General features: G+C 35.7%; 1 protein-coding gene across 1 annotated transcript; it reads left to right on the forward strand.

Annotated features, from left to right (window-relative positions):
• The first annotated feature begins 1857 nt into the window (after positions 1–1857).
• On the forward strand, positions 1858–17418 carry PPC4 (phosphoenolpyruvate carboxylase 4). The gene is made up of 20 exons (XM_086453091.1): positions 1858–2112; positions 3339–3502; positions 3631–3745; positions 3850–3927; positions 4076–4144; positions 4227–4305; positions 4386–4462; positions 4713–4808; positions 6424–6565; positions 9260–9373; positions 10546–10619; positions 10794–11063; positions 11702–11827; positions 11917–12018; positions 12113–12259; positions 13350–13448; positions 13633–13721; positions 14323–14449; positions 14530–14736; positions 16473–17418. The coding sequence occupies exons 1-20, from the start codon at positions 1957–1959 to the stop codon at positions 17295–17297; spliced, it is 3156 nt and encodes a 1051-aa protein (XP_086309217.1). The 5' UTR covers positions 1858–1956; the 3' UTR covers positions 17298–17418.
• Positions 17419–18521: the final 1103 nt, after the last annotated feature.

Here is an 18521-nt window from a genome sequence, read left to right on the forward strand (position 1 = left end):
AAATCAAAATAGAAAAAGTTAGGAATTTGATGTGTATAATATTTATCGAATCATTTTCACTTGAGTTCTGATAATCCGACTCACTTTTTTGTACGCTCTTTCTACACTTTCATCACAAAATCATTCAAAATCATAAAGATTTGTCTTTGTGTATCCCGAAACAAAAGATCTGTAATTTCTATAAGAGGAGCGTACAAAAAAGTGAGTAAGATTATCACGACTATTTCCACTTTAAACTAGTACATAATAATGCAATATTTTATTCGAAATTAGTTTGATTTTGATCCACACAAGTGGTGGCCCATCATTTAAATGAATTAGGCAAGCCCACGCGAGGGGTTAACTCAACACTAAAACTAGTGATAAGGATTTATCCCCTTTGACCTTGTGTTCGAAATTGGTTGGTCTCCTAACGTATTTTTATTGGATGTTGGGATTCGTGGCATATGACCAACGAGTCTAATCCCATCCCAAAGGGCGTTGGGGGAATACCCTGAGATAGCAAAATAGACTAGCCAATTAAGGACAATAATATGGTAAAATGGGCTCACAGGAATATTTGGAATGCCCTCTTTTATATTTTCAAATCGTTGACATACCTCACTTGACTTTGGTCTTCTCTGATTTTTATTCCCAAATCCAAGCTTCTTCAAATTCAGATGGGTAGAATTATAAGAATTTTCGAAGTCTTTTAGAAATTTATGAGCTATTGAGATAAGTAATAGTGACAGATAAAAAAAGTTTGCCACTCTTATCCCCCACAACTTTTTTTTTTCCACTCTTAGTTGCCCCCATGTGGGAAAAATCTTACCTCCACAATTTAGAGGTTGAGAACAAATAGATTGAAGATAAACTTGAACATATCGAATATATTTTATAAGAGATTGAAAATGACATATTTTGGAGGAGAAAATTGGTGATTTTCTGTTCTATGTTGAAGACGAAGGCATTTAGGTTATTCTTCATTAATATATAAGAGGAGATCGAGGTCTAGAGTCACTTCATTAGTTTTAAAACACAGGGATATCTCAAAGTTTCACAAAAAATAGTGAAAAGGATATTTATCCGATAGACCTAACTATTGCATTTTTATTTAAAAAACCCCCTTTGAGTTCTGATAACTCCAAGGGAACCTAACTTTGTGAAGTTTGTTACCCAACATACCTCACCTTGGAATCCAGTTCCACGTCATGAAATTCAAAATTTTGTGATTAATTTGTTACTTAACATACCTTGGGGTGGATTTTAACGACATCAATTTGTGGCATCCAAAAAAACATGATCTTATGGCTCAGGTTATAAAGGACAAAATTTAAAAAAATTTGAAAAAATATTAGAAAAAAAGTTAATTTTCATCGTTGAATTTTAATTTTAAATTTGGGAGTTCGGTATCCATCTATTTTCAACACCTAAAATCAAGCTCAAAAAGATTTTGTGTTTTTTTGTTTTAATGTTTTATTTTGAATATGAATTTTAGAAGGCTGTGGTATTGGATTTGCTAATTTGATAATTCATGAGAACCCAACGACCCTTAGTAAGATTTCACATCTTACTAATTAGTCATGCTAGTTTGATTCTTAAGGGTCTGCCCCGTAAATCTCTAATAATGAGCATATAGGCCAATTGATTTTTGCCACGTGGATATTTGATATAATTTCAGTGAACCCAATTCCATGAAATCATTGTTCAAAATTCTCAACGAGTTTCTGATACCGGTTTATTCTCAGACAGATCCCACATTAAAATAAGCTTCAAATGCCACGTGTCATCAAATCCGTGGCTGATGATGTGGTGTGTAGGCCCCACCAATTACATTTCTTTATAAGAACAGAACAAAAAACCAAACAATCCTCTCTCTCTCTCTCTCTCTCTCTCTCTGTTTTCTGCAACTCTTTCTGCTTCGATATCTCACTCATCTCTCTCTCTCTCTCTGTGACAACTCTAATTACTGCTAAAATGACAGACACGACAGACGATATTACAGAAGAAATTTCGTTCCAGAGCTTCGAAGATGACTGTAAGTTACTTGGAAATCTCCTTAACGACGTCCTTCAGCGAGAAGTTGGTCACCAATTCATGGAGAAGATCGAACGAAACAGGATTCTTGCTCAGGTTTCCCATACTTGTTCATATATTTCTCTGAAATCTATCCGAAACTAACACAGACGTATAGATTATATACTCTTCTGTTTAATTGCTCTGTTTTCGATTTTGTGTTCTGGGTATCGTTTATTTTCATCTGGATTGTCTCTATATGCGTTTAATCTGATATTTTGCGTGATGGATATTTATTTTTCTTTATTTTGGTTAGTTTTGATTGAAGATTTGTTGTGTTGGTCTATTGGGTATGTTAATCTGCTCTGTTACTCATTTGTTCTTTTAATCCTGTTCATTTTTGGTTCTGAGAATCGTTTTTATTCATCTGGATTGTCTTTCTCTGTGTTTAATCTGCTATTTTGCGTGATGGGTATTCGTTTTTCTTAATTTTTTTAGTTTTAATTGAAGATTTGTTGTGTTGGTCTATTGGGTTTGTTGTGTATTAATCTGCTTTGTTACGCACTTGTGCTTTTAATCCTGTACGTTTCAGGCTCTAAGGATGGTTCGTTTTTAAAAATAAAAATTATCTGGGATGCCTTTGTATGTGTTTAGTCTGCCATTTTAGGTTCTGGGTATTGGTTGTTTACTTGTTTTCTCCATTTTCTGGTCTTCTTTTATTGAAGATTTGTTGTCTTGGCCTATTGGGTACACACGCTTGTTAATCTGCTCTGTTACTCAATTGTTCTTTTTATCTGGTTCATTTCAGGTTCTGGGAATCGTTTGTTTTAATCTGGGTTGTCTTTCTATGTGTTTAATTCGCTAATTTAGGTTCTGAGCATTCGTTTTTTCTTCAGTTTTTGGTTTTCTTTTATTGAAGATTTGTTGTGTTGGCCTATTGGTGTGTCTGTGTCACGTGTTAATCTGCTCCGTTAGGCACTTGTTCATTTCAGATCCTGAAAATCTCTTATTTTCATCGGGGTTGTCTTTATACTTGTTCAATATGTTATTTTAGATTCTGGGTATTGGTTATTTTCTCCATTTTTTTTTCATAATTTTTCTTATGGAAGATTTGTTCCATTGGCTATTAGATGTCTTATGTTGAGCTGCTCTTTACATCCTTGTTCTTTTAATCCTGTTCATTTCATGTCCTATTAATCATTTATTTTAATCTGGGTTGTCTTTCTATGTGTTTAATATGCTAATTTAGGTTGTGGCTATTAGTTGTTTTCTCCAATTTTTGGTTTTCTTTTATTGAAGATTTATCGTGTTTGCCTTTTGGGTGTGTTTGTGAATGTGTCTAGAGTGCTTGTAATATGAGGATGGCTGGGATTGAGAACACAGCGGAACTACTCGAGAAGCAGTTGACATCGGAAATATCGAAGATGACACTAGAAGAAGCCTTGACACTTGCTAGAGCATTCAGCCATTATCTAAACCTCATGAGCATTGCCGAGACCCACCACCAGTAATTTGATTTTCCTTCATTGTTTGATCTCTTACAAGTCTTGCTTCTGTGATCGGCCATCTATTTTTACCTGCGAATTAACAAAAAATATAAATAATTAACTTTCATGAAACTCTTTGTTCATGCAGTGTACGTAAGGCACGCAACATGGCCCTTTTGTCGAGATCTTGTGATGACATATTTAATCAGTTGATACAGGGTGGAGTTTCCCCAGAGGATCTCTATAATACTGTGTGCAAGCAGGTCTTGTTGTGTTGCTGTTTTTCTTTCATCGTCTTTGTGAATATTTAAGTATGGTTGTAAAGGAATACTATAATATTCACTATGTTGATTGATTGTTTCCTCAGGAGGTTGAGATTGTTCTTACTGCACATCCCACACAGATAAACAGGCGTACCTTACAATACAAACACGTTAGAATTGCTGTAAGATGTTTGATTTTTTTTTTTTTTTTTTTGAATTTCTTCCATAGAAATGAATTTTCTACACTTAATTAGCAAAAAAAAATAAAAATTTCTACACTTGTGTTTATGGTTATTTCTGAACATGAATGAATATAACTTTTTTTTGTAGCATCTTCTGGACTATAATGATCGGTCCGATCTTAGCCATGAAGATAGAGAGATGTTGATTGAAGATCTGGTACTTTTAATTTACTGAAAATTATGGAAAACCTTGTCTATATTGTACATTCTGAGTAACCACACTTCGTTTGGTTTGGCAGGTTAGAGAGATAACTGCGATATGGCAGACAGATGAGCTGAGACGCCAGAAGCCCACACCAGTGGATGAAGCTAGGGCTGGTAAGAAACTTGATTTTAGATGACAGAACTTTCATGGTTTGGTTTCTCTTTAATAATGGATGTTTTTTCTTTCCTCCAAGGCTTGCACATTGTGGAGCAGTCCCTTTGGAGAGCAGTGCCTCATTATTTACGACGTGTCAGCAATGCTCTAAAGAAGGTTTGTGTCCTCAACTCCTAGTTTTCTATTTCTCCCAAACTATGTGATGCTTTAGGTTCTGTGGTCAGTCTTGCACTTTATTTGTTGTATTTGAGAACTGATCCCACCATTGCAAACTGGGTTCCTACGGGCTATGGGTACTAGGCCTGTCAGACTCACTTGTCCCATTCTGGATTCTTTGACATTCATTTCATCCATTCTTAGATCTTTATGGTTTTCTCATACTTTTCATTGCCCTTTGCTCCGTCAGCATACTGGAAGTCCGCTTCCATTGACTTGCACACCAATAAAGTTTGGGTCTTGGATGGGAGGTGATAGGGATGGAAATCCCAGTGTAACGGCAAAGGTAAGACTAATACCATTGATCACCTTTTAAATTATGCTCCTTAATTCTATAACTATAAACTAGTATGTGGTTCAAGGTGGAGTTGAATAAAGAAATAGGATATGCAATGCTGACCCCAATAGATACTAGATAGGCTATTAGATAGAAAAGAAGGCCAATTTGATTGCCCAACTCCTTCTATCTTGGAGGGTTAACATTCACACACACACACATGTATGTATGTATATAGGGTGAGGATTGGGGGACACCTATTTGTAACAGCTTTTTTTAGACCACCACCCCGGACAAGGGGCGGACCCAGAGAATTTCACTTGTGGGGTTCAAACTAATAATATGAAGGTGAAATTAGAAAAATTATACATAATAAGAGGATTTTAGAAAATTGACTTTCCATACAAAATAAGGGGATTTAGAAGAAAATTCTTAAAAAAAAGAGAAATTATGGTTTCTTGACTTTTTGCAACTCAAACTCTCAAAGTGAAGAAGTGGAGAAGACGAACTGAGTATAAACCCTAACAATTAGTCCCATGCCATTTTGACCAAAATAACCTTTATTTTGAAAAAAAAAATCCCTAAAATTGCCGAGTAAAAGTGACTTGACTTTGTGATTTTTAAAATTAAGATTTGTTGGTGAAAGATTTTTTTCCCCAAGTCTTGTCTATAAAAAAAGTAAGTCTAACCTTACTTGGTATGATTTCAAATCTTAATAAGGGTCGTTGAGCTCATCTTGTGGCATCAAAAACATGATTTGATGCCATAGTGGTGAGGTGGACAAAATTCTATGAACTTTAAAATAAAAAATTAAAAAAGGTTAGTTCACCCTTAATTAATTAATTAATTTTAAATTTGGGAGTTCAATAAACATCCATTCTAAAAACCTTGGATCAAGTTGGATTTGCGTTTTTCCATGAACTAGAGAGCTGTTGTGTTGGTTTGCCAATTTGGTAATTCATTGAGCTCAACAATCCTAGTAAGATTTGAAATCTTACTAAGTTAGTAAGGAAAGTGATTTCCTATGTAAAAATAGAGAGCTTCTATTGTCACACCAACTTTTACTAACAACACCTCAAGATGTGTGTTAACCCTTGGGTGATTTACATAGAATTGGGGTGTTGTTAGCAAAAGTTAATGTGGGAATGGAATCTCTCTAAAATATTTTGTGGCAACCACAAACCACCACATTAGTTCAGCCTGTGCAACTGTAAAAGATTATTTTATCCTAAGATTTTATGTATAAAAATATTGTGGGGGCCACACACACAATTGACAAGTAGTTCAGCAGCTTTAACCCTGATTTGTAATTGGGTGAAGTATATAAAAACAATTATTTTCTGAAAATTGTGGGGGCCATGGCCCTCCCTTGTCTCTACATAATTCCGTCCCTGTCCCAGACGCTGTCCATTTTCAATGTTTTTTACAACACCGTCAGATGCCATAGGATCTTGTAAAATGGATGGCGTCCAAGCAATGTAATAAACATTGTAGCAAATACTTGTTTCCGATCCACCGACCACACACACACACACACTCATATCTACCTATATATATATATATATATATATATATTCAGCTATTTGATTTTCATGTCTTAATCGTTGTGCTTTCACTATTGCAGGTTACAAGAGATGTCTCTCTTTTATCACGGTGGATGGCGATTGATCTCTACATTCGGGAAGTTGACAGCCTTAGATTTGAGCTCTCTATGAGTAGGTGCAGTAATAGTATGTCAAGACTTGCGCATGAGATTCTACAAAAAGGTTTGCACATCCAAGCATCATACAAATTCTCATGGAATTTTTTTTTTTTTTTTGCACTAGCAGTTGTTATTTCTTACTCTCTACTTTATATCATTGTTTACTACAATATAACTTGAAGAAACCAAGGTTGCTAAGCCTCTCCAGGGACCAAAGGTGAGAGAATTACTGCCTAGGCCAGGACCCCAGTGGCTGAACCCAAAAGAAATCTGTTAATTGTTACTAAATAATTCTCAATTTTTAAAGATCAATTATTCCGATAGGAAATTTAAATATTTATGTGAGTGTAACATACATCATATAGCTATGCTTGTCCAAAAGATGCTGTGTAAAAGATCAAATTTATATTTCAACAATAAGAATTAACATCGCATAATCTTTACTATTATAATGAGAAAAGGTGGAGTAGAAGTCGTTCCACCAAAATTTGAGTGGCCATAAATACTTCCACTTTTATATTTAAATTTAATATAATCAAAGGTCATTTTGGTAAAAACAAAGAAAATTGCAATTTACAACTTTATACTCACATTGCTTGATTTTCAAAATTACAAAAGTTATCCTTTTTACCATGTAATATTCAAATATCCCTTAATCAATATTTTAAATTACAAAAGAAAAAAAATAAATAAAAATTGGATACATTGTGTTTGCACTTGCCACCTTCTAGTTCATATTTAACAGCACATGTTAAAACTGATATAAATTTAATTATATTTCATAAGATGGCTCATGGAAAATATGTATTAGAATACTAAACATGCTAACTAATTTCACGAGAAGTTTTAAACAAGTATCTAATCCAAGCTTACAATTATATGGATATGTAGTGTAGCAACACTCTATGTGCTTGCTGGTGTTTGTTGCCTGGTTGCTAACCGGTGCATCGACACTGTATTGCCCTGGCTTGAGTTTTTGCTTGGTGCAGTTGCTTTTATATGGATATGTAGTGTAGCAACACCCTATGTGCTTGTTCGTGTTTGTTGCCTGGTTGCTAACCTGGTGCATCGATACTGTATTGGCCTGGCTTGAGTTTTGCTTGGTGCAGTTGTTTTCATAAGTGATGATGAAATAAAGACCTCAAAAGATGACACTAAGTTCATTATCATCTCTAATATATATACTCCCCCCCTCCCAAGAAAAAAAGAAAAAGAATAGAATTTTTTTCCAAATTTTCAAGGTCTTTGATGTCAAAGACACAATCCAATGCTTCTTCACAAAAAAAGCTGTGAGAACAATATATTCGGCCTATACAATCAATTATGGTTCAAAACTAAATGTGTATTTCAGAAACAAAACTAAATTCCATGAATTATGGTTCAAAACTGAATGATTAGAATTCAAAGTACTTGTTAACAAACCCAATCCGAGGTAAGACGAAGCTGAACTTGTCAAACTAGACACGAGGAGAGTTTTTTAACCTGTAACTGGCTTTCTTTAATTGGCATACTTTCCTTTTCCTCATGAGAATAACACCTTGGGGGAGATTCATGTACACTTTCTTTTATGAAGTTTCATGAAGGACATCAATTTTCACATCTAATTGATAAAGATCCCAAGAACGATTTGTAAAGCTTAGATTGGCCATAGGTTTAAGAGCCTCATGGTTATCTATCCAATATGGGTAAATCCTTTAGCAACTAAACAAGCTTTTAATTTGTCAATGAACCTTCATGTTTATATGTCAAAGTAAACATTCACTTACACTCTATCATGTGCTATCCTTGTAATTCAATTGGATCCTTGCTGTGATGGTTCTCAAGAGTTGACATCTCTTCTACCATGTCACCTTTCCATTTTGGATTAGCTAGGGCAACTGCAAGTTTGTTGGGCACACAAAAAAAGGAAATCAAATGGTGTTATTGAAATGAAGGGGAGAGGGGGGGGGGGGGGGGGTGGAAGAGAGGGGAGAAAGAGAACGGGCACGGCTTGAGGGGTGAACCGGTTATATTATTCTCTCATTAATTATGTCCACGTCTACCGTTGATAGTAACCATTGGATTGAATGGCATCGAGGGTGGAGAATTTGAGTGAACATATGAGTCAATTTTCACAAGTCAGCAGATCTATTTTGTAAATTTGTACAACTTAAAAGATGATTTGTATTGTCACTTTAACAAGCTATCCAAAAGATCTTACAAAAGTGTCCTAGATGGTAATATTATCATGTGATTGTTATAAGGCCAATTTTAGAAAATATACAATAGAAAGATTATAGAGGGTTGGCTCGACTAGTGATTATTTTCTCAAGCAATAAGAACCCCTTGGCTCTAACTTGTGCCTTTAAAAGAAAGATACCTTCCCTTGTTATCTTTTTGGCACCTTTAATGCTTCTCAACTTGCTTGGTGGACGCTAGAGTATAAATGCTTGGAGTATCAACACTTGCAAGGACCATAAACAATAGAAGGAAGAGAAAAGGAACAAAATCTGAAGAGAACTCAAATGGAATTGTGTTCACCTGTGGGCCTTTATTTGTTATGCAGACATCTAATTGAATTATTGGAGTTGAATTATACATATGTTGGCATTATCACATAAAACAAGTGTTCTCATTAAGTTTTTGAACTTTGTTAACGTTTGGATTTTCAGAGGATTTAGTGGAATAAGTTCTTCAATTTTTTGTAAAATCTTCATTAAAAAAAACATTATATGTTGTCGATTAAACTTGTCAAGTTGCTTTGCAAATTTCTCTGCAGAAACTGCGTCAGAAGAAAAACATGAGGGTTGGACTCAGACACTAAACAGAAGTCAGCTAAAGCCTTTCATGCCAACCCAACTTCCACTTGGTGCAGATTTGCCCTCTTGCACAGGTATGTTATTTAAATTTTGAGGGGTTTTGTTAACATTTGCCCTTAGGGCATACGTTAAGCTGCATTAAATACACTTTGGAAAATGAATTTCCTACCAAAAATGGCCTCAAAAGATTTTTTTAACCAAAAATACCCTCAAATGCTTATTTCCAAGGTATATTTAATGCAAGCTTAACATGTGCCCTTAGGGCACATGTTAACAAGACCCAGTTTTGAATAAGGAATCTGGTGCTTTTCAGATTTATGTTGGTTCTGTTATGCTTTCAGCTGCCTATGTATCATAATGTTGTTATTTAGGGCGGAGGGTAATTTTAAGGATGGCATTGTTGTGTTAAAGAGACGACCAAAACAGTCCCTTAAATTGCCTGAATTGACAAAATTTCTTACTTTACTTTATTTTGACTCTTCTTTCGGGTTCAGATTTTCAAAAATGTTATAACTTGCAATCTGTAAGTTGGTTTGCGATACAAGTGGTATTATTCAAAAGGCCTCTCCAAAATCTTCACAATGATTTTATTCAAAAATGCATTTTCCTATTTTTCCTTTCTTAAGTTGATTATTTTACAACATTGATGTAGTAACTTCTAATATCACTGATGCTTCTCCTTATCCAAAAGAAAATTCAAATTTACAAATTGTTCGAATTCTTACTTGTCCTTTATCTGAATATATGTTGTTGTTTCATGAGGGTAGTGACCTACCGAATTTAGTTAAATTCCCTGATGGTTATACTTGCCTTAAGAAAAGAAAAAGAAGAAAAGAAATAAAAAAAGAGAACCCAATTTACAATCAATGTCAACTATAACACTACCTCTATGAGAGATTGTTATTTCTCTCTCATCTGGGAGCATTTACCATTAAACCAACGACAAACTGATTCTCTAGCAAACATATATACTTCCTGGTCATGATGCTTCTGAAATTTTTAGTTGTTTTCTTTATGTGAGATTTGGAGTTTCTCCTGTTATTGGTTAGGCATCCAAACCAAAGATTTTATGGACTGTTGATAACAATATGCAAAAAAAAATTCTCTGTGACCTTTTACTCCAAAATGCATTTTTTTATTTATTATATGAGAGATAATTTTGCTTTTTTTCATGATAAAATTGATGTGCGCCATTCATTCGTAGGCTCATTTTGCTGGTTGGATTTTTTTTTAAAATTTCATGTAGAATGCAAAGACGGAGAATCTCAATATCCCAGGCTAAACTTTCCTGGATCTGATTACATGGCATTGAATCGTCAGGTAGAACAAATTTTAGGAAAGGTTGAATTTGTGTGTGAAGATATATTTTGCCCAACATGTTACTTTTAGTTTCTACTATCACTTTATTATATTTAGTGTTATCTAACTCAAAGCCTTATCCCAAAAATTTGGGGATTATATTTAACATAAGGTTTATCTAATTTGTTGATCTAGGATGGTGATTCTGCGGAGAATTCTTGTAAAACATTCGGAAATGGAAATGTTGCTATGGGCAGCAAAGTCTTACCTTCTTCTAGCAATCTTCAGGCATCCGTCACATCAAAGTCAAATTCTTTGAGTTCTCCTCAACTCCTTTCTCAAAGGAAACTATCTGCAGAATCTCAGATAGGCAGGGCTAGCTTCCAAAAGCTTCTAGAGCCAAGCCTACCTCAACGCTCTGGAATCGCTCCTTACAGAATTGTTCTTGGTAATGTAAAAGAAAAGGTAAATCAAATGGTTTGGTTTTTTAGATTTTACATTTTTGTGGTTTGGGATAAGGAACCAATTTCACTTTTATCAAGGACAAGTCATTTTTTGGAGAGCTCTACCCATCAAAGACATGGTCTATGTCTGACATGTGCAATGTTTACATTCACGAACGCACACACACGTCTGAATGATGTTTATGTGTATAATATGTGTTTCCTATAATATGTTAACCAACCAACTACTCCAAAAGACCGATTGGTTGGAGAGGGGGAGAACTATGAATATAAGAAGGTCACGGGACTTAATTGGGGTATGACACACCTGAGAGGGGAAGAAAATATACACTCAATACTTTCCCTCACCCAAAAGGGTGGAAAGAATTGAACCCGTGACCTATACTAACCTAGCGCTCTGATATCATGTTAACCAACCAACTACTCCAAAAGATCAATATGTTGGAGAGGGGGAGAACTATGAATACAAGGGGGTCACGGGACTTAAATGGGGTATGACACATCCTAGAGTGGAGGAAAATATACACTCAACACAAGCTAAACATGCCATTTCAGCTTCAAATTATTATTATTATTATTATTATTTTTTGATGTTTTTGCAAGTTTTTGCCAATGTATATTTGTGTACTATGAAATTAGCTTATGAAGACTCAAAGACGGCTGGAGCTTCTCCTTGAGGATCTTCCTTGTGACCATGATCCTTTGGATTACTATGAAACATCGGACCAAGTTTTGGAACCCCTACTTCTATGTTACGAGTCCCTGGTATTTAAAAGGATTAATTTACTTTCCTTCTCTCCACCTTTAATGTATTGCCTATGTAATTCTATATTACTTGTTATCAATATTTGCAGCAATCATGTGGATCTGGTGTGCTTGCTGATGGGCGACTTGCAGACCTTATCCGAAGGGTTGCTACCTTTGGGATGGTATTAATGAAGCTTGATTTGCGTCAGGTTTGTTTGTTTTTTGTTTTTTGTAATTTTGAGCTGCAAATTAGGTTACATGGTCAATGTAGGTCTAATTTTTTTTTTTTTTACCATGTATTAGGAGTCTGGCAGACATGCTGAAACATTAGATGCAATTACTAGATACTTGGATATGGGTGTTTATAGTGAGTGGGATGAAGAAAAAAAGCTGGAATTTCTAACTAGAGAACTCAAAGGGAAGAGGCCACTAGTTCCTCCAACTATAGAGGTGAGTTGATTTTAGTATTATATTGACTTTGAACATGGAAGTTTAGACTTGTTTTTTGTAACAAATAAAATTTTTTATTGAAGATTCTTGTTCAGAAAGCATTGATTAGACACTTCAGTGGGGTTTTTTTTTTCCTTTTTGGTATTAATTTCTGTGGATTTATGTTATTTGCAGTATTCTTATCATTTGAGCGATGTCATTTCCATCATCTCATACTTTTGGATGCATATTCGAATACATCAGATGGAAGCATTTAATCTTCTTTCTCAACTAATATTACTAAATTCACTTATATGTCTTTGTCTAAAATCATTCAGTTGAGGTATGGAGCTTAGGCCCCGTTTGGATAGAGAGTAGAAAGTAGCTAGAAAGAAAAGTAATTTTGGGAGAAAGTACCTTTTAAAATGTAGAAAGTAGTTTCCTTTAGCTTTTTGAAAAGTTAGGGTTTTTACTTTTTAAAAGTAGTTTTCTAAAATGAATCCAAACTTACTTTTTAACTTTACTTTTTTAAGTGTACCCAAGTGGCTCTTAATCTCAATTGGAACCCTGTATGAGTTTGGTAACTCAGTGCTGATGGGATTTTAACCCAGGTCTCTGGTATCATCACGCAAAAAATTTACCAACTAAGCTAGATGGCCCCTGCTAACCTTGTGAGCTTTAGGAATGCATAAGATGTGAAATAAGGAACCATGGATGCTATTGTTCCATTTACAACTTAGTGAAGCCTTTACTAATTGCAGAACAGAGATCTTTTGCCTACGAACTTAGTTGTGTAGGCTTATTATAAGTAAGCACGAAATGATAATGAAGCATAATACTACTCATTTCCATTAAGGGGAAAAGGTTGAGTGAATTAGACCAAATAATATTAACCCGTAATGTAATTCCCTACTTGTTGTATGGATTTCTACTCTTTTCAGCAATTTACTATCATGATGTATGAGTCCCATCCCCTTTAAACAATTAATCCCATAGTTTTTCTCAGTGATGATTTTAGAGTCATTTTCTTTGATTTCTTTTACAAGAATTTTTTTGGTTGTAAATTCCTGTTTGCCCAATTTATTTCTCTACTCTCATTGGGCCTTTTCAGGTTGTTCCTGATGTGCAAGAGGTTTTGGACACCTTCCGTGTTGCTGCTGAACTAGGGACTGTTTCACTTGGTGCATATGTGATTTCCATGGCTTCCAATGTACGTATTACATCTTAATGCTGATTGTTGGTTTCATGAATGTGAACCATATAGTTGGTAAAAATTTGTAGTTTGGGCGGTCTCTCTGTTTCGTGGATATGCAATTGATTTGTTTTGCTTTTAGCCTTTTACTCTTTATCCTGTGAAATTAATGGTAGTGTTGGTTTCTCATTAAAATTGACAGGCGAGTGATGTCTTGGCTGTGGAGCTCTTACAGAAAGATGCTCGACTTGCTCTTAGTGGGGAGTTAGGGAGACCATGTCTTGGTGGATCGTAAGATTTTCACCCTATATTGCAAATGTGTCATACTTGATGAACTCTGGCTTTTCTTTTCTTTCTTCAAATTTGAAGATATAACATAAACGAAGAAATCTGCTATTGGTACCCCAACTTTTACTTATTACACCAGAATTAAAAATAAAGAAAATAAGTGAATGGTTGAGAATAATTAAAAGTTGGGGTGCCAATAGAAGCTCTCTTGTTTTTTTTGCTAGATTTCTATTTTTTGGGTGCCTAATCATAATTGTAAACAATTACTGAACTTGTTTGAACTGAGTGTTATAATGTTTTGTAACGTTATTATAATTTGAGCCAAACCTTTATAATTTAAGAAATTGGGGTGTAATAAGTAAAGGTTGGGGTGCCAATAGCAGCTCTCTAAAAGAATGTTGAAATAGTTTCTTTAAATAATGAGTTATCTAATCTATTATATCCATGCCAAGCTTTCTATTGTGTTTTATTGCACGCCTCTGAAAAACAAAAGAAATAGAAAGAGTGAAAAATATAAATTTGTCTTTTGCAAATTGTGCAACGTAGCCTACATGATGATACTTTTATCTAATAATTATTGTTGGTTATGTTGTTCTTCAAACAGATTACGAGTGGTCCCTCTATTTGAAACTGTGAAAGACTTGAGAGGAGCCGGTTCGGTGATCAGGAAGTTGTTATCCATCGATTGGTACCGAGAGCACGTCATAAAAAACCATAATGGACACCAAGAGGTATGTGTTACAATGAGCATAATAGAATAATGTTGTTGAGTCCCCATGAGATTTGTGGAACTTATAGTCATTGTGGACAGGTCATGGTTGGGTACTCTGATTCCGGTAAAGATGCCGGGCGCTTTACTGCAGCATGGGAACTGTATAAAGCCCAAGAGGATGTTGTGGCGGCCTGCAATGAGTACGGTATTAAAGTTACGCTGTTCCATGGACGTGGAGGGAGTATTGGTCGTGGTGGCGGACCCACATATCTTGGCATACAGTCCCAACCCCCCGGTTCTGTAATGGTAAGTCCATTTGTGCAGTTTTGTTACTTATATTGGGAAATTCTTCTTCCTGCTAACAATTGATCAAGAATATATATATATATATATATATATATATATATATATATGGGTTAGGTTCAAGGGCCATATGAGAAAACATATGTAAAAACTTTCGTTTTTAATAAAATTTTAAAATATGGGTTAGAAATTTTGGATTGAGCTGATTTTTTGTGAGGATGATCTCTATGATGGGAAGATCATCAAAAAAAAAAAAAAAATCAGCCCAATCTGAAACTTCTAACCCCATTAAAAGTGATTTAGAATGTGGACCGTCAATTTTTTACCAATTTTTATCACTAATTTGTAAATCACTTTTGATGGATTTAGAAGTTTCTGATTGAGCTGATTTTTTGTGAGGATGATCTTTTCATCATAGTGACCATCCTTGCAAAAAATCAGCTCAATCCAAAACCTCTAACTCTTATTTTGAAAAACGAAAGTTTTTTCATATGTTTTCTCATATGGCCCTTGAACCGCCCCCTATATATATATATATATGGGTCACGTTCAATGGCAAACTTTTTAGCAAACTTTTTGGCAAAACATTTTTCAAAACATGAGTTAGAAGTTTTGGAATGGGCTGGTTTTTGGTGAGGATGATCTCTACGGTGAGGAGATCATCATCACCAAAAATCAGCCCATTCCAAAACTTCTAACCCCATCAAAAACAGTTTACAAAAAATGGACGGTCCACGATTTCTCAACTTATAAACATGGGTTAGAAGTTTTGGAATGGGCTGATTTTTGGTGAGGATGATCTCCTCACCATAGAGATCATCCTCACCAAAAATCAGCCCATTCCAAAACTTCTAACTCATGTTTTGAAAAATGTTTTGCCAAAAAGTTAGCCATTGAACGCTACCCTATATATATATATATATATATATATATATATATATTTTTTTTTTTTTCCTTTTGAAAATGGCAATAATTTTCAGGATATTCGTTACAATAATTTTCAGAATTGGTAACAGGATACCCCATTTTCCAAAACATTTATTTATTTATTTTTATTTTTAATGCGATGAGGTGTCCCCACCACTTTTGTAAGTGGGACTAATGCTTGCATATACGCTCTGCCACCACAAACAGACGTATCTGGTAAAGTCATGAGTGGGGAGACTCGATCTCACGACTCTAGGGAGCACACTCATGTCACTGAACCATGTACCGCGGGTGGTGCATTTTCTGAAGAATTAATGTTGGACATGTGTATTTGGTCCTTTCCATATCAAATGCTAGCCTTCTATTCTGCTATTATTCACCAACTTATTATTTTCACGCATCCCTTATCTATATACAATTTTTTTATGGTACATAGCTAAGTGTAAATACCATCATCAACATCCCGACATTGGGGGGATCCTTTTTCGTCTTTCAACTCTAACTAGAGCTATATCTTCTATGAAGGCGCTATTTACATATTTTCTCACAACTTCAATCTACATTATTTTTAGCTCTCTTCCCACCTTTTTAGAGCATTCAACCTGAATCAAAGCACTCCTCATTGACGCCATTATCGGTCTTCTTCAATATCAACACTATAAAATTGACTCTAGGGATATGCATCGGTCTATTGGGTTTGATAGGGTCACTATGTCTGCCACCTATGTTGGCTAAGTTGCAATAAGTTAACAAGAACTTCCTCTATTTCTTATGTCCGACACTGATATTTGGTATTTATTTTGGACTGTTAGGGTACACTCCGGTCAACCGAACAAGGTGAGATGGTGCAGGCAAAGTTCGGGCTACCCCAGATGGCCGTGAGGCAGCTTGAGATCTATACAACAGCTGTGCTACTTGCAACTCTACGACCCCCACAACCCCCTAGAGAACAAAAGTGGCGGAATCTTATGGAGGAGATCTCCAAAGTCAGTTGCCAAAATTATCGGAATACCGTATATGAAGACCCAGAGTTCCTAGCCTACTTCCATGAGGCTACCCCACAAGCTGAGCTTGGCTTCCTCAACATAGGAAGCAGACCCGCACGAAGAAAGAGCTCAGTTGGAATCGGACATCTCCGTGCCATACCGTGGGTATTTGCATGGACCCAGACACGGTTCGTTCTTCCCGCTTGGCTCGGCGTAGGTGCCGGCCTCAAAGACGCATGTGAGAAGGGATATAAGGAGGACTTGCAAGCAATGTACAAAGAATGGCCTTTCTTTCAATCTACTATAGACCTTATAGAGATGGTTCTTGGGAAAGCTGACATCCCTATAGCTAAGCTTTACGATGAAGTACTTGTGTCAGAAGGCAGGAGGGAACTCGGGGAGGAACTAAGGAGGGAACTCATGGCAACAGAGAAGTTTGTATTGGTGGTTAGTGGACACGAGAAGCTCTCGGAGAATAATCGGAGCTTAAGGAGACTCATTGAGAGTAGACTCCCGTACTTGAATCCTATCAACATGTTACAAGTAGAGATACTGAGGAGGTTGAGACGTGATGACGATAATCTTAAACTTAGAGATGCATTACTTATCACAATCAATGGGATAGCTGCTGGCATGAGGAACACGGGTTGATTGACTACTAAAGAGCAGCTCATTATGGCGTGAAAGAGCCGAGTGTAGTGGTATTGTTTGGTTTTCTTATAAGAAATATGTGCAGATTTTATAGTGAACTATGGGGATTTTTGTCATGACAGGGATGTTTACATCATTAAGTAAAACTTATCTTGTGCTTTGCAGTTTGATAAAAAAGTATTCTATGGAAAGTTATGAGACTGAAATATGTTAGAGCTGAATAAGAACCAAATGATAGTAGGAAAAAGAGTGAAATTGCAACATTAACTCTTTCAGGAAGAGTAGGTCTAGTGTTCGAAACTCCACGAAGTTATGAATTTCTTGGGACCTCCCCACAGGGTCTGGTTGACCCTCCACTCAACCTGTTACATGTAGGACTTTCTGAGGGGGCGTTGCATGTGATCACAGGATTAGTCCCACCTGAAGGGTGGAGATAACTTACCCACAATATCATATATATATATATATATATATATATATATATATATATATATGGGTAGCGTTCAAGGGCAAACTTTTTAGCAAACTTTTTGGCAAAACATTTTTCAAAACATGGGTTAGAGGTTTTGGAATGGGCTGATTTTTGGTGAGGATGATCTCTACGGTGAGTAGATCATCCTCACCAAAAATCAGCCCATTCCAAAACTTCTAACCCATGTTTACCAGTTGAAAAATCGTGGACCGTCCATTTTTTGTAAACTGTTTTTGATGGGGTTAGAAGTTTTGGAATGGGCTGATTTTTGGTGATGATGATCTCCTCACCATAGAGATCATCCTCACCAAAAATCAGCCCATTCCAAAACCTCTAACTCATGTTTTGAAAAATGTTTTGCCAAAAAGTTTGCTAAAAAGTTGGCCATTGAACGCCCCCCTATATATATATATATAATAACATGGGATGGTTGTGCCCACTCTTTTTCCCTAAAACAAAGAAAGGTTGGGATTTAATCTCACTACGAATCTCGAGGAGTATAATGATATTTTTCTTATGCCTTTTTAAAAAATACCCGCCAACTTTATTGTCTTTTTTTTTTCTACCCCTTTTCAAGTGTTCTTGTTAAACGTTATATGTTGCATTTCCTCTTCCCTTCTTTTCTCATATATTTACTCCAACTTCATTGCCTTTCCTGTTTCTACCACAAATCGGTACGAAGTGAACCAGTTTGTACTATGGTTTGTACTGGGTTTGTAAAGTCAAGCAAACCACAAACCCAAACATGAAAT

Source organism: Akebia trifoliata, chromosome 9 (assembly GCF_017979445.1).
Source record: "Akebia trifoliata isolate Shusen 1 chromosome 9, ASM1797944v1, whole genome shotgun sequence".
Lineage (NCBI taxonomy): Eukaryota > Viridiplantae > Streptophyta > Magnoliopsida > Ranunculales > Lardizabalaceae > Akebia > Akebia trifoliata.

Bases quoted from the DNA above. Each gene is read 5' to 3' on its own strand.
- PPC4 (XM_086453091.1), top strand. From the start codon at position 1,957: ATGACAGACACGACAGACGATATTACAGAAGAAATTTCGTTCCAGAGC. The intron at 4,809-6,423 runs GTAAGACTAATA...TCACTATTGCAG, and splicing joins ATCCCAGTGTAACGGCAAAG to GTTACAAGAGATGTCTCTCT. The intron at 12,260-13,349 runs GTGAGTTGATTT...GGGCCTTTTCAG, and splicing joins TAGTTCCTCCAACTATAGAG to GTTGTTCCTGATGTGCAAGA.